This window comes from Lutra lutra, chromosome 1, assembly GCF_902655055.1.
Source record: "Lutra lutra chromosome 1, mLutLut1.2, whole genome shotgun sequence".
NCBI classification, from domain to species: domain Eukaryota; kingdom Metazoa; phylum Chordata; class Mammalia; order Carnivora; family Mustelidae; genus Lutra; species Lutra lutra.
Window position 1 is genome coordinate 135,091,196 of NC_062278.1, and position 25,301 is coordinate 135,116,496.

The 25,301-nt window shown below is 36.9% G+C and overlaps 1 protein-coding gene across 1 annotated transcript in view; it reads right to left on the reverse strand.

Moving 5' to 3' along the window:
• Nucleotides 1–25,301, reverse strand: part of ANKRD28 (ankyrin repeat domain 28) — a 201,476-nt gene that overhangs the window by 55,337 nt on the left and 120,838 nt on the right. The window contains 4 exon segments of the mRNA XM_047737492.1: nt 1,993–2,135; nt 6,342–6,429; nt 7,746–7,946; nt 15,563–15,633. Coding sequence (XP_047593448.1) covers nt 1,993–2,135; nt 6,342–6,429; nt 7,746–7,946; nt 15,563–15,633 — 503 coding nt within the window.

The window sequence follows — 25,301 nt, forward strand, 5'->3', positions numbered from 1 at the left end:
TGCCTCCGCTCATGTGCTCTCTCTCTTGCTCACTCTTCCTCAAATAAATAAAATCTTAAAAAAAATTTTTTTAAAAATAAAAAAATTAATCACTCCTATGTAAAGGAACCCCAATAAAAACTCTGAAAACAAAACTCAGATGAGCTTTCCAGTTTGGCAATACTATGTGCATACTTTCACATGCTGATGTTAGGGGAGTAAGGAGTCCTAACTCCATGGGGAGAGAACAATGAATTGCTTTCTGTTTAGAATACTTCTGGACACTGCCCTATGTATGTGTCTCTTCCTTTGGCCGATCTTAATTCACATCTTTTTTTGTACAATATACTATGAATATAATAGTTGTCAGTGAGGTATTTTTTTGTTTTTTGTTTTTTTTTTTGTTTCCTTTTAGGCTCCATGCCCTCCATGGGGACAATATGGGGCTTGAACTCAACAACCCTGAGATCAAGACCTGAGCCAAAATTAAGAGCTGGAGACTTAACTGAATGAACCACCCAGCGCTCCTTCAGTGAATTTTTTTAATCCTTCTAGTGACTTAATGCCCCAATCCTGTAATTCATCAGTAGTAAGAGCAGCCTTATTTGGAGGTGCTCTCTTACTCTGAAGTTGGCCTCAACTTATCACAACTGTATATAACATTTTCTCTTCTGAAATCCCTGTTAACAGAAATTGAAGAAAGTAAAAAAATAACACTTAACTTTAGTCAAAGTACCTACATTTCATCACTAAAAACTAGGAAACATGGAATAGATTCTCCCTCAGAGTCTTCAGAACTTTGAAAGATTAAATTTGTTGTTTTAAGTCTCTCACTTTATAGTAATTTGTTATGGAAGCCCTGGGAAACTAATAAATCATGCAATTAGAGGTCACATGTCAGGAAACAGCTCTAAGTCTCATCATTTATTCCAAAGAACTCTCTGTCACTAGAGTTTACAAATTTTATTTTACTGTCAATAACACAAATTTAAGAAACTGCATCAGAATGGATGTGAAACAGCAGTCAGAAACAAGATGCTCATTTATCTAGATTAAGGGTACTGTAAGGCATTATGCTACTCTGATGAAATAGAGCTAGAGGAACTGCTGAAAAATAAAACTTTTATTTGCACTCTACAAGACCCTACCTAACAGTATGTTTGGATTTTTGCAACATCTCACAATCCCGACATTTTCAGTTCCTACTTGTTTGCTTTAGGCAAAGTGCTTCATATTATCCTTAAAGCTTTTTAGCTCTACAATTCTGCCTTGCGTTCTTTATCAAACCAGACTAGTACATTTTTTGGTTTGTTTTTGCAGTTGATCTAAAGTCTTCCCTCTAGCAGAGCCTAACCCTCTCTCCTAATTTGTTCTTTTTAATCTGTTTTGAAGAACCAGACAAGTCTGTCAGAACATACCTAAAATAAGAGTAAATATACGAAGAGGGGCATAAAAGTCAAGTGCTTAAAGGATGGCCTGTGAAAGTGACAGGTATTGTTAGCTATCTCAATGCAGGAATCAAATATAAAGCAGTAACTCTCCTAACCAAAATATTTATACAGTAAGGAACACTTACAGTTGATGGGCAAGAAGCCTCTGGTTTTCTTGCCTAGCTCTTGCCAATATCCTGTAATGTGAACTGGTACAGTCAATTAAAGGGAGTATTAGACTAAGCAAATAAGACTAACAGTAAACTAGCCACTTAGGAAAAATAACCCAAGTGTGTCTGATCAGCTAGAATGGAGCTATTAATCCTGGATAGTGATGAAGAAGAAAAACCTGTATCATTCATTTACCTTTGAAATATTCTTTACCTCTTAATATACTTTGACTAATTACATGATCAGATATTAGCATACTATATATTATGGAAAGGACTACAAATATCTAATTAAAAGACAAAAATATTATTGTATAAAATTATCTTAAAATTTGAAATAACTTCTGCCAGCAATGAAATCATAAACACATAAAAGGCCTCCTTCATTTATACTGCTCAATCTATACACCTACATCAACTCCAAGATCCAGAAGGTACTTGACTACGCTGATCATTCCACTAGAGGCTGCTGCATGAAGAGGTGTGTAAGACTTCTTATCCTTGCATGTCACTTCAGCTCCATGTGCCACAAGTAATTTCACTACTTCAATGTGACCTGAAAATGTGTTTATGAGAGGAAAAAAAAAAAAAAAAGATGAGTACAGGAAAATATGAAATATAATCCTGGATATCTTTTTTTTTTTAAAGTAAAAATGCAAATTAACTAAATAATGCATAAGTCACCAATAAATCAAGTTATAACCAGAGAAAGGATGGAGGAAAAAAAACAAGAATTCAGGCAAACTTTTTTTTTTTTAAAGATTTTATTTATTTGACGGAGAGAGAGAGAGAAAGAGAGCGAGAGCGAGAGAGAGAGAGAGAGAGAGAGAGCACAAGTGCACAGAGTGGTAGGCAGAGGGAGAGGGAAAAGCAGGCTCCCAGCCAAGCAGAGAGCCCGATGTGGGGCTTGATTCCAGAACTCTGGGATCATGACCTGAGCCAAAGGCAGACACTAAAACCCACTGAGGTACCCAGGTGCCCCAGAACTCAGGTAATTTTAATAAATGTTGACAGAGGTAACTAACTGAAAACATCATATTTGCTTATTTTATCCAGTGACAACCTTTTGTCTAGATCTTATTGTTTTCAAGATTGTTTAATACATTCTCAAGTTCTGAAATTGGCGTTTTATGCCCAGTGTAACACATTAGTTTACTTTTCTCTGCGTTGGTAGAATCTTCTACTTGAAAACCTGGGAGTGACTGGGTCTTGTTTCTTAAAAACGTTCGGCTTTTAGAACATGTGGTTAAAAACTTATCTTCCCCTATTATTTCTACCAGATATCCTTAACCAACTTCAGTTTGCTACTCACCTTTGTATCAATCAGGACAGGGTTATATGTGTTGTGGTTAACAATCAATTACTAGCATTTTATTTCTCATCAACACTATGGCAAGAGGGGTCTGCTAAGTCACTCAAAGACACAGGCTCATACAGCTGACATCATCTTGAATGTGGCCAGTCACTGTGCCAAAAGGAGGAATAGACTGTAGAATCTCAAATCCGCAATTAAATGCTTAAATTATTGCTCTGGTCCAGAGGTGATGTTGCTTTTAATTCACTAGTCAGAACTAGTCCCAGGCCCCAACATACCATACAAGGAGGCCAGGAAGGGAGACAGGTATCCAGAAAGTGGGAGAACCACTATGCTCCTTTTATTATCTCCCTGGTCTTTATCAGATTAGATTATACACTGCTTTCTTCCTCTGTGAGTGATAATGCTTCCCACCTCTGTGCCTTTGTTAATGAGATTCCTTTACTGCATGGAATGTTTTGCTTGGATGCCTCTTTGCAAGCACTGTACTGATCCCTGAAGGCCCACATCAGTACTCATTTTCCCTGATCAACTCTGTCATTTCTCTTTCCTAGAAGTCTTATAAGCCAAAAGCACCATATACCTGTAAGTACTATCTAATAAGTATATAACACCTTCTGACAGTTCCTTAACTTGAGTCATTACTTAATTGCCCCAAATTACTTTTATGCACTGCTTTAAGTATATGAGTTAACATGAGGTGGTAATCAAGGTAAATAGTATTTATTCAGCACCTTCTATGTCAAAATCATCACCGTAAGGTGACTGGAGGTAGAACTTGGCTGAATACTGCTAAAAGTACTGAAAGTGAGAGAAAAGATGAATGTGTAAAAGGGATCTTAACAGAGGTTCATGGTCAGAGCAAACATGGGGTAGGGAGGAGAAAATGACCAATTCTTCGGGGAAAGAGATGTCGCTCTGACCTAATTACAGATAATTCAGTAACAACATAAGGATAAATTATACAGCCTAACAGAAAAGGGGAACTTCAACCAGGGGACAGAAGGCCAGGGCAAATAAGGAAGTCTGTGAGAAATACAGTTTAAGACTACATGTAATTTTAATGTCTCTTGCACTAATATTGACAGATTCCCTGAATATAACCTAGAGAGGACAATGACCTGGACTTCTGTTCTGGTCTATGAGACCAGTCAATTGCTCCCTACTTTTACTTGTTTAGTTCTCTTTAATCCTGAATGCTTCGGATAGCTGAACAATTTTAGAAGCTATGTGTCAATACTCCTCTTTTTCCATGCTGAGAGAGGTAAGGAAAGAATTATAAATCCCTCAGTGTTTATGCTCAAAAATTAAATAAGATCCAAGAAACAGGGAACATCTTTTTTAATCTACTACTAGCCTGAAAAGCAACACCTAATGCATCAAGGAAAACAAAGCCATCTGAGGAGGGCTCCTGATATACACAAACCCAGCTATTCTGAGAGCTCAATTAGAGGCAACCCACAAAATCTTCTGGACTTCAATTTCATGAAAATAGCTGTTTAGTTAAGTCTTAATTCTTTGGAGGTAAAAGGCCTGATACATTCTGCTTTGAGTTTAAACCCCTTAATATAAGGTACACAGTTTTAAATGATGCAGATCAGCTGCTCCTAAACTGTCTAGAAGGATAAGGTACACTAGAATATTCAGAGAAGTCCCCAAGGCTTAAAATATGAAAAATGTACAGGCTGTGAGGAGGGGACTTTAGGATGCTATAGGAGACTTGTTTCTGGATGTTTACCTCCAAGTAACAGAAGAAAGTTGCCCATGATATAACCAGAGGCACGAATCTTTGGTGTGAGAGAAACATCAGAAGCCCAAAATGTTCAGCTTTTGGCTTTCAAAAGAGGGACATCTGATAAGGATGTTAATTTTCAGGAACTTTCATTTTTGATATTCCTTTACACTCATGCTAAAGGACAGACTTGCAATTCAATATGGATTCTGCTCTTTTTGTTTTTCTACTATAGGCAAAAAATTTTCTTGGACCTTGGGTTATCTACATAATTGGTTTGAGTGCATCTATTTTCTTCCATTATAAAATTTTACAATTTTATATAGTTTTAAAAATTAACAGTCTTCCATCAAATTTTCCTTTAATCTTTTATTTTTAATGTGAGAGACAGGAAAAGACAAAGCCAAGAGCAGGAAGTACTAAGGATAAGTTATGCCTGTAAGAAGGGTGGCTAGCTAAATGTATTTGTAATCAGGCAGTATGAGTGGTAAATCAAGGAATAACTCCAGTATTACAGAGGTCAGTCCATATGCAGTTTTTCTTAAGCTACAGGAGCCAGAAGAGCAGAAGCAGAATTACAACCTTTGTCAGGGAAGAGAAAAAACTCTGAGACACCACGGCTGCAAAAAGAAGTTGTTTTTTCAGTTTTATTTCGGAAAACTTGAAAAATTAATGTCTATATCCATGTCTTCCAGAGGTACAATGCTGGCCTTATAGGACTTGAAAGGTTAAGGGCAGGTTATACTTCCTCCATGCTTAGAGATGTACTTCTATATGCATGGTCTTAGCACCCACGAGTCAGCATTTCTACTCTGCTCTTTTTCTGCACTTAAAAATATCTTGAGGAAAGCTCAAGATCTGCCTGCTCTCTGGCTGTCCAAGTTACCTCCAGAACCAATTAATGTTTTTGGTAGTGCCCGGTCACAATGTTGCATGGTTTGGGGTGGTCTACCACAAGACTGTTTTCCCATGAGCTTTGCTAGTTTAGAGTGCAATTTTGCAAATCCTAAGATTTTTCAAGAACATATATATCATATTACTACAGAAAAACCTATATACTCTAAGCCTTAGTTCCTTTCTATGAAATTACTGTTGTAGAAATCAAACATGATGATGCCTATTCAACACAGTGGTGGCCCAAAATAATAGGATTCCTAAAGCATCTTCCTAACTTCTACCTTAATATTCCCATAAAAACAAGGATGGATATAAGAATGGGCTTTCAGTAAACACCAACTTACAAAAATTATGTTTCCCACACCTGTGTCTAGGGTGTCTCTCCCTTTAAAGGTAAAAAGAATTATTATTATTTTTTAAAAATTTTATTTATTTGACAGACAGAGATCACAAGTAGGCAGAGAGGCAGGCAGAGACGGGAAAGCCGGCTCCCTGCTGAGCAGAGAGTCCAATGTGGGGCTTGATCCCAAGACCCTGAGATCATGACCTGAGCCAAAGGCAGAGGCTTAATCCAGTGAGCCACCCAGGCACCCCAAAAGAATTATTTTTAATCAGCTTTTAGGAGAAGAGGACCCAATACATTATTGTTCTGGCAAACCTCTCCCACTACCAGGCTGGTTCCACTTGGGCAGCAAATTTAGATATGGTGTAACTTCCCACTATCCTAAAAAACAGATGTCATACCAAATGCAGGAACTAAAACATACAAATTTTCCTGAGTACATAATGTCAGAAAATGAAATTCAAAATGTACATACCCATATATGCTGCCCAATGAATAGCCCGTCTATCTTTCTTGTCAAAAGCATTAATATTGGCACCTCTAGACAAGAGTAGTTTGACCATCTGTAATAAAAATAAATTTTCATCAAAATTCAGAAGTAGAATTATTCATGAATGTCCCTTATGAGGACTACTCATCTCAATCTCTCTGGCACTGAATTTCTGCATTTGTAGAAAGGAAGGAGCTAGACTAAATCTTAAAGACTCTTTAACATAATTTAATAAATAGTAAGACAAAATATGAAAAAAAAGATTTGCAATGGGTGTTATTGAGCAGGTTTCAGTATCTTTCAACAGCTACTTTGTGTCCTGATATTTTATGAACAATGAAGTACAAATCTGGAAGGTCTAAAGGCGGAATAGTTAACAATAGGTTTATTTCTTTTAATAGCCCAAGGTGTTTTTAAAATATAAAGTGCATTCTTATCCCAGAAATGTCTTGAATTCAAACACAAATGCACTATCTATAATATGATTAGATCTGAAGGTCACTCCATGCAGTCTGCTTACCTCATAATGTTTCAAGAACAGTATTTCTATTCCATCTAACCATATTTACAATGGTTCCCCCATGGAAAAGGGCACTCCATGTTTCAAAAAAGGGACACAACTGTGACCTTAATTGCAGTGAAGACAAGGATTCTTTATGTTGCAAAAAACAGAGAAACAGAGAAAACAGCACTGCAGCCACTAGCTCTCAACCATGGAATCTTGGCAATGTCACTTTACCTCTTTGAGTCTCTGTGTCTGCAACAAAAATGAAGGACTGGACAAGTTGTCCTCAAAGGTTCTTGTAATTCTTGTGTTTTCTTCTTTCCTAAGCCTTCTATGTACACATAAACCCCACTCTTTGCCACTACAACACCTAACATTAGGCAATGCTCGTTGTATAACTAAATACTAATTTTCTTAGATTTTTTTCTTTTGAGGGTCTGTTATCAAAAAATTTCTGACTAAATGTTGATAATAAACTACAAGTACATCTTTTCCAAACTCTTTTTTCCTTTGCTACTATCCTTCTGGGAACCCTATAAAACTGCTCTTCCTGTATTATTTTTTCCACAACAGGACGTACTTTTCACATTGTGTATTCTTGACAGTGTTCTCCTTCGTCTTTTCAGGTTGACCAGGAAATTCAAAAGCATGGTTTCTATCTGAGAAGTAAACTTCTCAATTTGGGAAATTTATATCATGAATTTTATTATGAAAAGAAGTCTGAGGATTTGCTAAAGGCAAAATTAGATAAAAACAAACAAGAAAGTTTTTTTTTTCTATTTCCATGGACTGAATCACTAAAAAGGGTAAGTTCATTAATTATTGGGGTGGGGAGTGGCAGGATGAAAGGAGAGAGAATCACTGTCTAATCGAACACCACCTACCTCACCATGTCCACTAAAAGCTGCATGATGTAATGCAGTCCTCCCCGCTCTATCAGACACGTTTACATTACTCAGAAGAGGTACCAAAGCTTCAGCACACTTTACAGCTTTATTAGCAGCAGCTATGTGTAAAGGGGTTTGCCAATTTTTGTCTCGAGCATTAACATCTGCAGAATGCTTCAAAAGTACCTGCACTGCTTCCTGAAACATATGAAGATAAAAGTTACAAAAAACAAATGAGTTAATAGTTTTATTTTATTTTTAAGAATTTATTTATTTGTGAGAGAGAGAAAGAGAAAGAATGCAAGCAAGGAGAGTGGCAGGCAGAGGGAGAAGCAGGCTCCCTGCTGAGCCAAGGAGCCCAATGGGGGACTCAATTCCACAACCCTGGGATCATGACCTGAGCTGAAGGCAGACACTTAACTGACTTGAGACACCCAGGTGCCCCGAGTTAACAATTTTAGAAACTGTATATATATTAAGGAACTAATATTTCCAGAGGAAATAAAAAGTCTGGCAGAACCTGCTATAAATAAGTAGGAATTTACCCAAGAAAACAAAATATTTTGGACTAAAGGCAGTACTACTCAGAGCTGTTATAAGATGCACTGAGATAGGGGCGCCTGGGTGGCTCAGTGGGTTAAGCCGCTGCCTTCAGCTCAGGTCATGATCTCAGGGTCCTGGGATCGAGCCCCGCATCGGGCTCTCTGCTCAGCAGGGAGCCTGCTTCCTCCTCCTCTCTCTCTGCCTGCCTCTCTGCCTGCTTGTGCTCTCTCTCTGTCAAATAAATAAATTAAAAAAAAAAAAAAAGATGCACTGAGATAAAACATTCCCTTTTTCTGTCCTCCTTTAAAAGGCATAACAAGATCAAAATGTGCAAAAACAGATACTGATAAATATTCTTTAAAAACATTCATTATAGGGGTGCCTGGGTGGGTCAGTCAGTTAAATGTCCCAACTCTTAATTTTGCCTCAGGTCATGATCTCAGGGTTGGGAGATGGAGTCCCATGTCGGGCTCTGTGCTCAGGAGGGAGTCTGCATGAGGATTCTCTCTCTCTCTCTCTCCCCCGTTTTGCCCATGCTCTCAAAAAAAAGAAACAAAAAAGTGTTCATTGATTCTCTTGTTTTTCTAGATAATAAGATACAATTAATTTATACTTTCAAAGGTTTTAAGGAATTGATTGTTTTATAATAAAATATATAAAAATTTAAAGCATACTATCTCCCAAATTAGTATACATTATATTTTACAAATGGAAAAATCACTAGTATCTAGTTTATTAGAGACAGAGAGAAAGATAGAGAAATAGATGCTGTGAGAAAGTTTTTGTTAACAAGTCTATTTAAAAGCTTATTATCCAAAGGGATTTATCTCCCAGAAGCACAAGGAAAACTTCACAATACATCTATAAATTGGACTCATGGCTAGATACTAAGGAACCCAGTATGCTATCTACATTAAGCACTACAGTCAGAACTAAACTTAGCAATAATTTCTCCTTGCATTGATAATCCTAACTTTGGCAGATGAATGACAAAGTACACATGAAACGAAAAAGACCAGAATCAGAACTAAGCCTAGTAATACTGACTTTTGGTTTTCTTTCTTGTCCTTTTTTTTTTTTTTTAAAGATTTTTTTATTTATGGATGCCTGGGTGGCTCAGTGTGTTAAGCCTCTGCCTTCGGCTCAGGTCATGATCTCAGGGTCCTGGAATCTCTCAGCAGAGAGTCTGCTCCCCCTGCCCTAACCTGCCTCTCTGCCTACTAGCGATCTATCAAATAAATAAATAAATAATTTTTAAAAGATTTTATTTATTTATTTGACAGACAGAGATCACAATGAGGCAGAGAGGCAGGCAGAGAGAGAGGGAGGGAAGCAGGCTCTCTGCTGAGCAGAGAGCCCGATGCGTGGCTCGATACCAGAACCCTGGGATTATGACTTGAGCTGAAGGCAGGGGCTTTAACCCACTGAGCTGCCCAGGCACCCCAATAAATAAAATATTAAAAAAAAAAAAGATTATTTATTTGAGAGAGAGAGGCAGAGAGAGCATGTGCAAGCTAGCAGGAGAAGGGGTAAAGGGAGAGGGAGAGAGAATCCCCAAGCCAACTTGGGGCTCCATCCCAGGACCCTGAGATCATAACCTAAGCTGAAACCAAGAGATGGACTCTTAACCAACTGAGCCACCCAGGCCCCCCGTTGACCCTTGATTTTCTTAAAAAAAACAAAAATAACAAAATTAAAAAGCGTTCACAAGCATCAACCAACTATGAATATGTCAAGTAGGAAGGAAGACAACTAAAAATACTATTATCTGTGATTCACAAATATCTTTTGTGCCTTTCAAATAAAAAGTAATCAGAACTATTTGAAATATGGGAAATAGTGTAAGTATTTAACAAGACTGATAAAAGATTAGAGAGATGCCCAGTAGTCTATCAATCTCCTAAGGAAATCAGCCAGCAAAGAAAGATATATACGGAAACATACTCTAGGCCCCAAAATTCTACTCTAGCTATCTGCCCCAGAGAAATTTTTTTTTTTAAGATTTTATTTATTTATTTGACAGGCAGAGATTACAAGCAGGCGGGGGGTGGGGGGTGGGGGCGGGGAAGCAGGCTTCATGCTGAGCAGAGAGCCCGATGTGGGGCTTGATCCCAGGACTCTGGGATCATGACCTGAGCTGAAGGCAGAGGCTTTAACCCACTAAGCCACCCAGGTGCCCCTGCCCCAGAGAAATTTAAAAAGACCCACCTACTCAAGAACAGCCACGGCAGGTTTATTCATAAGAACCAAAAAGCAGATATGCAAACTGTTGTGTATCATATAATGAAATATTCCTCAGCAACAAATGTACACAGTATGAAGGATTCTCAAAAATATTAAGTAGAACAAAAAATTCACAGCACAAGAATACATAGTGTATGATTCCATTTTTATAAAGTTCTAGAATAAGCCAAATTATCCTATGGTAGAAGATATCAGAACAGTGGTTGCCTCTGGGGACAAGGAAGACTGGAAAGGGACATGAGGTAATTTGCTAGCCTGAAGGAAATTTTCCATATTTTGACTGGAAAAAAGTTACAAGAGTGGGTACATGGATGGATACCTGTGTCAAAACTCAAGACTATACACAGTATCTCTGCATTTACTTTAAGTTATACTGCAATTTAAAAAAAAGGAATATGGAAAAAATGATACAGAAGGGAAATGGTACAAACACACCATCAGGATTCTCCATCTCACGAATGGCATCCTGTGACTCAGAGGATTAAAACTAACACTATACTGGGAAATGTTAGTTAGTGTGCTAATGGATATACCAGAAAATAATTAAAAACAAAATGAACAATCTATAATTGGATAAATTAGGCAAACAGCATACTATAGATGCCAGGCTTGCCTTATTCATTCCCACTCTGGAATTCACACTGCATACATTAAATCCTCTGAAAAGTCTGGAGAATACTTATGTTCCATTAGCAAGAACTAGAAAAATCAAAACTATTCTTCTGTTTCACTGAAAAGCAGAAATAAATACAGTAGGTAAGGGAAGGTAAGATGGTACCTAAGAAAGGCTATAAACACAATTACTAAGATCCTAGAATCAACAGAGAGCAAAGTTTGAACCATGGGTTCATTGCTATAGACCATGGCGTTCTCCCGCCACTCATATGCTGAAGCATATGAAACTAATTAAAGCATATGAACTAATTAAGCATATGAAATTAACTAAGCATATGAAACTAATTAAACTTAAATGAGATGGAATGGAGGCAATCTAATCTGATAAGACAGGCTGCTTTTTAAGAAGAGGAAGAGAAAGATACCCCCGAATACACAATGAGAAGTAGCAGTTTGCAAGCCCAGAAGACAGCCCTCATCAGAAATGGACTCTGTTGGATCTTGATCTAGGAGTTCTAGCCTCCAGGCTATGAGAAAATCAGTTTCTGTTGTTTAAGCCAGCCAGTCTGTAATATTTTGTTATGGCAACCAAAACTATTATCACTCAGAACAGTATGTCAGATCACAACAGCAGTCATCTTTGAAAATTCAGAAAAATCAAATCTACAAATGGGACACATTAAACCAAATCAAACAGGCAAATTTCTTTCTCTCTTTTTAGAGAGAGCATGCAAGAGTCGGGGTGGGGGGGAGGTGGAGGGGGAAGGAGAGGATCTTATGCTGGCTCCATGCCCAATGTGGAGCCCAACTCACAGCTCGATCTCACAACCCTGAGGATCATGACCTGAGCTGAAATCAAGAGTGGACACCAACAGACTGAGCCATCTAAAAGGGCAAATTTCTGGAAATTACAAATCAATGAGCCTGATGTCATAACCTAATAAAATTCTAGATCACATTATTACATTATAAGCTTTCAGAAAATGATATAGGGATAATAAAGGGTACACATGGTTTTACTAATGGCAAATAATTACCATAGTAACCTCAATCCCAATTTTTCCATTATCAGACACTGTGTATGTGTAAGAAATGCTGCACATATGCCTTGACTTTGGAAAAATATCTAAGAAAATATCCTAGGAGACTTCTTCTAATAAGATTATGAAATATGGGGTGATGACCAAGGTTTAAATAATTTTACCTAAAGAGTTCATCACTCGGGTCAATCTAGAGGAGTCTATGGAGCACTAGCCATCTGTGGCTCTTTTTAGCAATTCTTCCCATTGATCTGAAGTCAGGCACAGGAAAAAGGGCTAACACATTTGCAAATAAACTTTAATAGCTGGATGGGCTGTTAATATCTCATGTGATAATATAAACTCAGTTTCTTGATAGAACTAAGATGTAATTTCTTGAGCTAAGTTAAAAAAGTGTATGTGTGTGTATCTTCCAGAGATCTAGCAGTGTAATGGGCTTCTTAAAAAACAAGCAAACAAAACCCAAACACAGACACATACACAAAGTCCTAATACTCAGAAATCAATCTATTCAGAAGAATACTCTGCATTTATAGAGAGCTGAACTGTATACTCCATTAGAAGAATGGAAGTCACAAACCACTGGTGGAGATGAAACAAATCAGCCAGCCAATATGAAGTGTGTGGAAGCCATGTCACTGAGGGAGAGTGAGGAGCTCAGGATATAAAACCAGAAGCAGCCATTCTCAACCTAGGTACCATGAAGGAATTAGCCCTAAGGCATCCTCTGTGCAATGAATTAATTTCTCCACTATGCTCTACAATGGTGTTAGCTTCCAGAGGCCTTGGAGGACTGAGAAAACAGTCACTGATCACCCTGTTGTAGGGTTTACTTCTCTCGTGGTATCTCAAAAACATAAACCAAAGCTACCTAAAATTTTGTCTTTTCCATAACCCTCTGTGGCTATACTTATTATTAAATGAAATTAATTGAATTATTGATTTATTAATAATTATCAATGTTATTAATAAATACCATAATATATTATATATAATGTATAATTATAAAATATATAAATACATAATGTAATAAGTATGACATATTAATTATTAATATAACTATTAATGATTATCAAATTATTAAAGTAAATTAACTCTCTTGGGGTGCCTGGGTGGCTCAGTGGGTTAAGCCTCTGCCTTTGGCTCAGGTCATGATCTCAGGGTCCAGGGATCAAGCCCCGCATCAGGCTCTCTGCTCAGCAGGGAGCTTGCTTCCCCCACCTCCTCTGCCTGCCTCTGCCTACTTTGTGATCTCTGTCTGTCAAATAAATAAATAAAATCTAAAAAAAAAAAAAAAAAAAAAAAAAAAGTATAACTCTCTTTTGCTCCCAGGATGTAACTGAAGAAATTAAAAGAACATGGGTGAAACTGATAATCTTGACTAGGTTTCCTGCAAAAGAGTAATATACTACACAGCCCAGTAATTTTTAGGCTGAAAGCAGACTTAAGAAACTTCTTAACGATCACTGCTTTCCAGCCTATAGCTTGCCCTCAAGCTCAGGCTAAGCATACAGTTTTTAAAAATCAGCTGTCAAGTCTTTGGGAAGAACCTGTCATCTTCCTCTAATATTATTTTCTTTAAGAATTTTTAGCCTGTTTTACAATCTCTACAAATATACCAAAGTGTTCCTTCTTATGACTTAAGTTGGCAAAACACCAATTTTAAAAATCATATTTCCAAGAGTCATACTAAAATATGGATAGGCCTAACTTATTAATAGGTTCCAGAGATAGTATGTTTATCTTCCTTAACTGCCCTTGTTTATAGAAACTCTTTACAAGAGGGGTAACCACAAACTTAATTAACATTCCCATGGAATTTCATTGTTCAAAGTATTTTGGTTAATGTCTTAGCTTTCATTATAATCCCCAGATCTGCCTAAGATCCTACAGCTAGTACAGCCAGTTTCTCCAGATCCAAGTTCCACATTTCAACAGCTCCCAGATCCACAGTAAGATGTGTGCTACAGCATACCACCTATTACTATTCCCTCCCTCCTCCTTCCAACTAGAAGGCTACATACATCTAACACTGCCTCTGTCACATCGCAGGGTTTGAAATCCTTCCCAGCCACTGTGCCCGTACTTCTCTTCACTTGTTCTGGGCTCAACACATAGTTCACAATGAGGAATACAAAGAAGAATGAAGAGATAAGAGTTCTCTGGGCACAACGCTTTTTTAAAATGCACGTTAATATAAAATACATCTAATAATTTTAGAAAGAGAGTAAGATGACAGAAAAAAGAGGGTCCAGTGTTTTCAGTCCATCTCTGCAATTGAAAAGTTGAGTGGTTTCTGGCAAACCATTAGCTACAATTCCCTCAAAATATCTATCCTATACGGCTATCAAGAGGACTAGAAGATATGAAAAACATAAAAATGAATGTTCTCCAAAAATGTCAGTTATCTTGAAGAACAAATCATACACAGTGTTATAAAGAAGAAGAAACTGTTCTTCCCCATGAGATACCTAACATTTTTAGGTTGTATATTTAGAACTGGTAAAATGTGAGATCATGTCATGTTTTTGACGCTAATTTCGGTGTTTAAACAGTATTTCTTTTCTTTTTTTGAGACTTATTTATTTATTTATTTTGAGAGAGAGAAATCACAAGTAGGCAGAGAGGCAGGCAGAGAGAGAAGGAGAAGCGGCTCCCCGCCGAGCAGAGAGCCTGATGCAGGGCTCGATTCCAGGGCCCTGAGACCATGACCCGAGCTGAAGGCGGAGGCTTTAAGCCACTGAGCCACCCAGGCGCCCCCGGTGTTTAAATAATATTTCAGTGAACTGTTATATACTGCTGAGATTATTTCTTGATCATGGTCAGGAGAACCCTTGCAGCATGTTCAGGAGAAAAAAGACTGAGGAGGATTTTATAGGTATAGAAAGTAATCTCTCTTGTAGGACATATATGACAAGGGTTTTCTACTCTCTGCAGTTCACACTCTCCAAGAGAACTTTGTCACAAAAGAGAGATGGGAGAACAGTTAACTTGGTCTGTACAAATTCTAAAGTAAAATAACCAGTCTAGGTATTTTTATTTTTATTTTTTTTATTTTTTTTAAAGATTTTATTTATTTATTTGACAGAGAGAGATCACAAGCAGACGGAGAGGCAGGCAGAGAGAGAGAGAGAGGGAAGCAGGCTTCTTGCTGAGCAGAGAGCCCGATGTGGGACTCGATCCCAGGACCCTGAGATCATGACCTGAGCCGAAGGCAGTGGCTTAACCCACTGAGCCACCCAGGCGCCCCCAGTCTAGGTATTTTTAGTTGCTTTTTCCTTCTTTTGAAAACAAAGAATTTGAATATGGGCTCAAAGGCAAGCCTACTTAATGCTTTTATATACAATATATTTACTAAGAGAAATTTCATACCTCACTACAAGATGCAACTGCTCTGTGTAAAGGTGTCAACCATTTGCTGTCTTTGGCATTAACTCTAGCTCCTGCAACAAGAAGAAAAAAATAAATTGAAATATTTTGCATAAAATATTTTAAATAAATCGCCTGAAATATTAGTTATATATTATAGTCCAAATTGGATAAGTAACAATTGAAAAAGTGGTACTTTATTTTTTATACTTTCTGAAAATAAATTACTAAGTTATAAAAACAAAACTAGCCAAAAAGGTATTAGTTATTTTTATTAAAAATAAAAGAAACATCACTTTATATATAAACTAGAAAAGCACCTTTATACAGAGCATATTAAAGTAAAATAAGTCCCCATTTTAGAATGTGTCTTAAAAACTCAAAATAAGAATATTCCTATGTAAAAGGCAGACCATTACAAAGTCTTCATTACATTTCTTTACTAATGAATGTATCATGTTATAAAGCAATATATCAAAATATTTCTCCAATGAGGATTAAAAATGCATTAGTACTATAAAATTATTTTGTAAAATGGATACAGTAGCTATAGACTTAGGAAAAAAACTGAGAAAGAAATGAACAAACCCACATGTCTTTCTGGGTTATACATAAAGGTTTAAAGAATTTTTAAAAAATCAACTACATACGGTTATTTAAAAATCATTGAGTCAATGGACAAAAATTATCCTTTACAGAATATAAATGCACTTCGTAAGACAAAAAAATGTATTATGTAATTGGGGTGGGGAGTGGAATCTATTGCTTATATAAAATCCACTGATTTGGTACCTAAACCCCAAACAGAAGGAGCAACCAAACATAGGACAGGTATATATCGAACTAGACAGAAATAGCCCTGGCTCTTAAAAGTATAGAGAAACTGGTGACAGGTCCTACACTGTAAGCAACCTTAGATTTATATCCAGGATCACAGCTAGCAAGTAAGAAGGGGCTTTAGAAATCTAGTTCAACCTCCTCATTTTCTAGATAGCGAAACACAGGTACAGAGAATCGTTTAACATCAAAGTCTAGTACAGTAGAATCAAGGCTAGAATTCAGATGTCCTAATGTTTGCATTCCATGTTTTGAGAGTGAGGTTCCAGGGAATAATCAAATGCAGTGACTCTGAGTCATAGCTCTAATTATTACCTACGGGTTCCTACCTAGTTGTGTGATCCCTCTGATTAACAAAAGTTTCTTCATCTATAGAGCAGATCTCCTAATGTCTTGTAACAAAATTTATCATAATAAACACAAATTCATTAGATACATTAGATACACAGATGTTAAAAATAGATTTAAAAGTCCTGAAAATGAGAGAAAAAAGAAATGAAATAAAAGCGTATAAAATCATTCACAAATATAACAGTTGAAATTCTGAGAGTAACTGAACTCCTGAGTAGAGACAAGTGAGGACACTGGAAGAATTAAGAACCAATATGATAGCTTTCACGACTGCTCAACTAGGCTTTAGAAGAAAGAGACTCAGCAGAATAAAGAAACAGCTAGAGCGAATGGTATATTTATGTAATAAATGTGAACAACTATCTGCTACGCTTTTAGGAGACCAAGATGGTTAAAACATAGACTGTGAGACCACAATAAAGCCAGTATTTGTTCTGGGTAAAAGGTACAATGTAGACATTGCAAACATTTAAAATGCACATAGGTTAAAAGGTTGGAGTCCTCAGAGATGATAAAGGGATAATATAGAAGCTAGGCTCTGGCTCTTTCATTCTCCCATTTATCTGGTTGGAACTTCAAAGGTTCTCCATAATCCTTGTACCTCTTTCTACAATTTTCTGTGATGTGCATAGTAGAAGGGCAAATCCTGGCATTAAGGCCTGAAAGGTAGTGACTCACTCAGAAAAGATAGGTACTCTGGGAAGACAAGGGTAGAAAAGAATGAGGCCTGATAATGGGTCTTCAGCAAATGGGAAGGGTCATTAAGTCTGATTCTAGGCATTAATTAACAAGGAAATTGAATGTGGCTGTCACAAAATGGGAATAATCTCCATGTACTCATAAAGAGCCAAGAAATAAAAAGTGAACAAAGCAGTGAGAACTGGATGAGTAATGTTCTTTAATTTTATGTAGAAAATAGAATAGGTAAGTATAAATATCTATACTCATATTTGCTTTATATACATAAGGAAATCCTGAAGGAACCCTAAGACATTAATAACAGTGGCTGCCTATGCATTTGTGTAGGTAGTGAGGTACAATGAGAATTGAGTGATAGGGGACTGAGGTAGAAAGGCAACTTTACTGTATACAGAATATAAATATACACATACTTATACATACATAACTTTATATAAATTTCAAAATTTTAGAATAAAACTGAAATACTACTTATTAAAAAAAAAAAAAAGAAAGAAGAGAGAAAAATGTATTTGAGAAGGAATAAAAGGAGAGACCATAAAAAAAATTCCAAGAATTTGGCTTCAAGTGCAAAGAAAAAAATTGGGAAGTAACTAGGTAGAGAGTAAAGATAGTTCTTTCTTTTGAACATGGGTTATAAGATACACAGTTAAAGAAAAAAAAATCTAGTTTTGATGCCCACTTGGCAGCCTAAAGTAAAAGACACTGCTGGTTTCTTTCTTCCATTTTAAGTTATGATAATTAATTAGTCTTCACTTTTAATAACAACTTTAATAACAAATTCAAAGTTAATTTATCAAAAAACATAAGTGACTACAACAAAGAATCTACTAATGGTTTACTGAGAATACAAAATACTACAGTTGGTACTAATGTAACAGATGATGTGATAAAAAAAAAAATCTGACTTGTCCTTTTTAGATTCTAAAAACACCTATCCCCAGGAAGATCAGCACCATAGCATTCCAGACCTCTGATCATAATCTTTCCAGAAGGCACTCATCTTATCTTTTGTTAAGTCATGTGTTTCTTTTAACAGCACTAATCAAAATGTTTTAATTCCTTGTAGATTAAAGGTCAAGTATACAAGAAATGGTTAACTATTTCTAAGGACACCAAAAGAACAAATATCTCCCCTGCACACATCCACTAATTAGTATACACTTTACATATTAAAAAACATAGTATACACTTTACATATAAACATATTGTATAGCATAGCAATATACATTACAAAGTGGCAACTATCTGTAAAATGAAAAATGGAGTAAGAGAAACAAACATGATGGCACACTTCAGATGTCCAGGTTCCTAGAACTCAACTCATGTGAATTCTGAAAGTAACCAGACCTTTGTTCTACACAGACAGCTCCAAAATTAACCAAATATTCATAAACACAAGCTACAAAGTCATTCCAGCAATGAAAAATATTTCCAGAGTAAAGTTTCTCAGTCTAACAGCTGAAAACCAGCCACAAAGGCTAACAATGAAGATGGAGAAAGGGAAAAAAAAAAATCATACTGACTCGAAACATAAGTCTTTGATAATCAAATGTAACAGCTCTGGTGGAAACATCACATACTCTGTACATGGCAGAGTATAATGCTTGTAGTTTATAAGGATAATCTTGAGTCACCAAGGAAAGATTAATTACTTTACTATTTCCTAGTCATTAAAAATGAAGAGCATATAAAATAGCAGCCCCATCCCAAATATCGAAGTTAGGTTACTGGGAGACCCTCAGGTAAGAGGAAGCACTGCTAAGAAACTGAAGACAATAAAGATAGCAATTTAAAGGTGATAACTGATAACTACTGCAAACCAACATTTCCAGAAAACCTCCCAAGTGCTAGGAGCACATCTCATTAAATCCAAGGTAGTTATGCCCAGTTGTGTATCAAATACTTTCTTTACTAGTCTCCCATTCCCCCCTGCCCCACAAAATTCACATATAAGGGAAATCCATGAGCTCTCCCTTAAGATGATAAATAAGCATTCAGGACGTATGCCACATCAAGTATCTGAATTTAGAATCATCTTCCAGAGTAGAGATGTGATTAGATTTCTGGAATGTTAAAAGCAAAAAGAAAAAAAAAAAAAGCAAAAAACTGTAGGGTAACCCAAACAGGTTGTATCCATTTGATACCACCATTAGATTATATAGAAAAATTCAGACAACCAGCTTCCTCTCACCCAGTCTTTTCACTTAATAATTCATACATATAAAAATGTACTGACAGTTTTTGAAAGAAAACAATTAAGATTTCCAGAATTGGGTCAATGTCTAGCTCATCTGAAGATAAACAAGAAAATAATTTTAAAAATAAAAAATCTGGGGCACCCAGGAGGCACAGTCAGTTAAGCATTTGACTTTTGGTTTCAGCTCAGGTAATGATCTCAGGGTTGTGAGATCAAGCCCCATGTCCAGCTCCATGCTCAAAGCAGAGTCTGCTTAAAACTCTTTCCCCCGTGTTCTATCTCTCTCTTCTCTCAAATAAATAAATAAATAAATAAATAAATAAATAAATAATCTGATTTACTTACATCAGTCTGTTCTGAGCTCTAGACAACAATGCAGCTGAAGAGAAGTCTGGACTTGTGAGGACACACTCAGGCATTAGAGGAAGGAACCCAGAGGCAGGACCTATGACCTAATAATGGCTCTGTAACAAGATGTCACATGACCTGGGGCTGTTCCCCAGAGCCTAGACCTTCATGTTGTTAATCATAATCTCTGCCTCTTATGCCTTCTGTGTATATTGGGGAGTGACGGCAGAGGGTGAGGGAGGATGGGCCCCAGGTTGAAACAACATAGGGAACTCCTGTTTCTGCAAAGTGGGTTCCACAAGTCAGGAATTGAAATCAGGAGCATCCCATTTAACTCTAGGTCTCAACTCATTGTTTTTTCCTCAATCAATGAATAAGATCTGCCAATTCTTCAAATTTTGAAACTAAGCTATCAGTAAAATAAGGTTGTGCTAAGTGATCTCTATGATCCATTTCCTATTATAACGTTCTATCCTATTTTGGAATAGGTACCCAGAATAAATTATTTCATACTTATTAAATACCCTGCCCTTCCTTAACATTAAGTAGATAAGGTAGCATCTTTTATAATCTATACCAAGGTGTCTTCAATTACAGTCTGCAGACTGCCAGCCACCTATTTTGTAAATAAAGTTTTAGTGTAATAAACGGTTACATCTATTCACTGAAAGTGTTAACTATATAGCTTTTACATTACAGAGGTAGAATTAAGTAGTTGCCAGATGTCTGTCTGGCCCTTTACATAAAACGTCTTTTGACCTCTGATCTAGGCTAAGTACTTGATACTAGATACTATTAAAGTTATTTCGGGGCGCCTGGGTGGCTCAGCGGGTTAAGCCGATGGCTTCGGCTCAGGTCATGATCTCAGGGTCCTGGGATCGAGCCCCGCATCGGGCTCTCTGCTCAGCAGAGAACCTGCTTCCTCCTCCCTCTCTGCCTGCTTGTGATCTCTCTCTGCCAAATAAATAAGTAAAAAATCTTTAAAAAAAAATTATTAAAAAGTTATTTCTATTTCCAGAGGTGTTTATAATAATTTTTATAATAATTATTAGTCCCACTAATAATTTTCTAAAACTTCTCCTTGCAGAGAATAGTTCTCTACTTTTTTAATATAAGATTTTATTTATTTATTTGACACAGAGAGAGAGATCACAAGTAGGCAGAGCAGCAGGCAGAGAGAGAGGGGAAACAGGCTCCCTGCTGAGCAGAGAGCCCCATGCAGGGCTTGATACCAGAACCCTGAGATCATGACCTGAGCAGAAGACAGAGGCTTAACCCACTGAGCTACCCAGGTGCCCCTAGTTCTCTACTTCTAAACCTTGGAGGAGACAGTCCATGTCCAGTGAGCTGGGCTAGGAGCCAAATACTTTCAATACTCTTCTCAAACTGGAAATAATGCTTTCCTTTGGCTGTCTACCAAAAGTAATAGCAAGGGGCGCCTGGGTGGCTCAGTCATTGGGCGTCTGCCTTCGGCTCAGGACATGATCCCAGGGTCCTGGGATAGAGCCCCACATCAGGCTCCCTGCTCTGTGGGAAGCCTGCTTCTCCCTCTTCCACTCCCTCTGCTTGTGTTCCCTCTCTCTCTCTCTCTTTGTGAAATAAACAAATAAAATCTTTAAAAAAAAAAAAAGTAATGGCAAAAGCTTCAGATTTTGTTTTCAGGTCAGAGTGGAATAAGCAAAAAGAAACTACATTTCCACTTTTCCACCTGCAATGCCAGGGGTAACAGCTGCTGCACTGTATCATTTAAGATAGTGTTATGGACCCCAGATACAGTGGGTTGAACTCTGTCCCCCACCACCCTTCCCCAATCCTAACTCTAAAAACTCAGAATGCTATCTTACTTGAAATAGGGTCTTTACAGAGGTAATTAAGTTAAAAGGAGGTAATTAAGGTGGGCCTTAATCAATATGACTGATATCCTTACAAGCAGAAGAAATTTGGACACAGACAAGTACAGATAAACACAAAAAAGACTCGGTCTCTGTAAGGGAAGGAGAGAGGCCTAGAACAGATCCTTCCCTAACAGCCCTCAGGAGCTGATGCGGCAACACCTTAATCTCACACTTCCAACCTCCAAATTGTGAAAAAATAAATTTCCGTTGTAATAGTCACTCAAGTTGTGATACTTTGTTATGGTTGCCCTAGCAAACCAATATACCAGCACTGTAGGTTTTCAAGGGTCACATACTTAAGGTTTAATTCCTAATACATAACATTCGTATTTCCTTATTAACAGTCTATTATTTTCTATAACAGACTGATCAGATGAATTTTTGACTAATGCCTTACACTACAAAGCCATTTAACCACTTAACCACATGTTGCAACAGTCTGAGATACTGCTAAAACCTATGATTTTTAAATACAAACATTAAATGAATAGCTCCCATGAAAGTACCTATACTTATGTAGCCAGAAAATTCAGTCTTTAAAACAGAAGTTCTTCAATAAAAGTAATTGTCTATCCAAATCTTGCTAAGGAAGAACCACTGAGGAATCTTGACTATTTTTGACCCAGCTGAAGATAGAGGGAAAGGGCCAAACACCAGCAGATCATTACCTAAGACTGTGATCTAAAGAGCCGCCACACGCCTCCAACAATATACAGTACACCAAGAACTAAAAAAAACTACTCTTCTAGACTGAGAGAAAGCCCATTTAGTTTGAGAGCTACTGGAACAGACAAACCTAACTGACGCTCACTTTTAGTCCCTCCCTACTCTATTCATTAGCAAATAACTATTCTGGAAGGATCCGGCACAAGAGAAAAAATATATGGGAGCAGAGTAAACTGAGTAAAATACAATTAATAGGTGTATCTGAGAGAAATTATCCCAGGAAAGGAGAGGATGAATTTGCAAACTACTCTTTATACAAATTCAGAGACTTAAGTGCTGAAGAGAGCTCTCAAAGGGTTCCAAGACAGAGGCAGGACAGACAATGCAAAGAGATGAGAGCTAGCAGAGATAGGAAAGAAAAAAAGAAAAAGAAAACAATTACAGATAAAAGCCTAGATAGAGGTAACAAAAACAGAATAAACACAATTTAGAACACAGCTAAGAAGGTGAACCACAGCCAGAGTGAATCTTTAAAAACCCAAGTCAGACCATGTCACTCCACTCAAAACTCACCTTTGGTCTTCCACATCACTTTAAGGGCCAAGACAAGTCTTTGTCAAAGCCTACAAGGCCACACATGATTTGCAACCTTGCCACCTCCTCTACTTCATCTCCTACTATTCTTTTCACTTGCCTCCAAACATACTACCACCTCATGGTGTTTGTTATTCTCTGTTTGCAAGGCTTGCTTCAGTTATCTGCTCAAATGTCATGTATCCCTGAACCCTTTCCTGATAATCTAATATAAAACAGCAACTGACCCCCACCCAACATATATTCCTTTAATGTTCCCACAGCAATTATCACAAGACAAGCTATGTATATTAACTTGTTACTATCTCCCCCACCAAAACATAAACTCTACAAAGGCTGGGACTTGCATCTGTTTTATTCGTTGTTTTACCTGCAGCACCTAGAATAGTGCCTGATACAGACAGAAAAACATCGAAATAAAATATTCAAAGGCTTAACAGAAAATATACATGAAATAAAAATCTAAATTTCAGAACTAAAAATGCACACTCACATTATGTCCCAGCAAAAATAATGAATAGACTTAGCTTAAGTTAGTACTGAATTTTAGGAATAAAGAATTGAATCCTACAGGCATCCAGGCAGAAAAGAAGTGACCATGGTGGTAGAGGGTGGTATGGGGGAACAGAAATGGTGAGGAGCGAAGAGCCTGATCCAAGACTTCCATTCAACGCTAGAAGACACTGGAGTAACATCTATAAAGTTGTGAGGAAAGAGCGTGAATCAAGAATTTTAAAAGTAATCAATCTACCCTTCATTTAAATAAAAAAGGCAATAGTCTCAAATAAGTAAAAATATGACATCCGTGAGCTCTTACTAAATATTAAAAGAAAAAAAAAACTTAACCCTCCAAAAACTTGAGGATGATGATGTCTATTCAACCAAGAGATAAATAAAAATAAAAAACATGGGGCTAGAGAAGTTATGAATAAGGACTAGGGTATGTGTGAAAACAGTGAGAATTCTGATTACAAAATATAATGTGAAGTCATAATTTTTAAGAATGAAAACACAGACTGGAACAAATTAGAGAACATGGTTCCCTAATTTCTCATCAACAATAAAAATCTGAAATGTGAACATGGAAGGACATGGCTCTATAGGCTGATATCAACCTTTTTATCTTCTTCGTTTTTCATTTTAGAGAAATATTGTAGCAACAAATAACCTTGCCACTGATACCAAAATAGTTTTTATAATACAAAACTAGAATATTTATTGCAGTTTTTTTTTTAAGCATATCATGACTTTGGTATAACGCAAGAGCTCAATGGAGATTATTTCATATTGTTTAATTTTCTTAAGATGGTAGCAGTTAAGGTTAACCTAATTACTATTGTAAAATGTCACCAATAATTAATATAAAAGGCAGGAGCAATCTATCCTGAACTTTCTACACCACCAATTTTTGCTGATAGCACAAACAAATTAGCCTAATTTTGTTGCCTACCTTCCTCTCCATGTATTTCATTCTCTTCTCGATCTAGAGACTCGATCAGATCAAAAACCTAGATGAAATTCTAATTTCTAACCGAACTTATTTAAAAATTCATTCAATATGATTATAAGGTTGGTGGTGGAGGCAGAATTTGAAATAAGTCTCAAACCTGGCCCTCAACAACCACAGCATTTACACCAAATTTAAGGACAACCCTTGAAGCACCACTACCCAAACTTAAAGTCTACTTTTGTAAACTTCAAGTACACTGCAAGAAGACTACTGTTCTGAGTAATATTTATTCTTTTTCTTACAGTTTTATTGAGATAAAACTGACATAACATTATCAGTTTAAAAGGCACATGATTCGGGGCACCTGGGTGGCTCAGTGGGTTAAAGCCTCTGCCTTTGGCTCAGGTCATGATCTCAGGATCCTGGGATCGAGCCCCACATCGGGTTCTCTGCTCAGCAAGGAGCCTGCTTCTCCCCTCTCTCTCTGCCTGCTTCTCTGCCTTGTCATCTGTCTGTCAAATAAATAAATAAAATCTAAAAATAAAATAAAATAAAAGGCACATGATTCAATGTGTATATATTATGAAAAGTTATGTTTAGTTAACATCCAATACCTCACACAGTTAAAATTTTTTTGTGTGAAAAGAACTTTGATGATCTACTCTCCTAGTAACTTTCAAATACACAATATTGTTTACTATA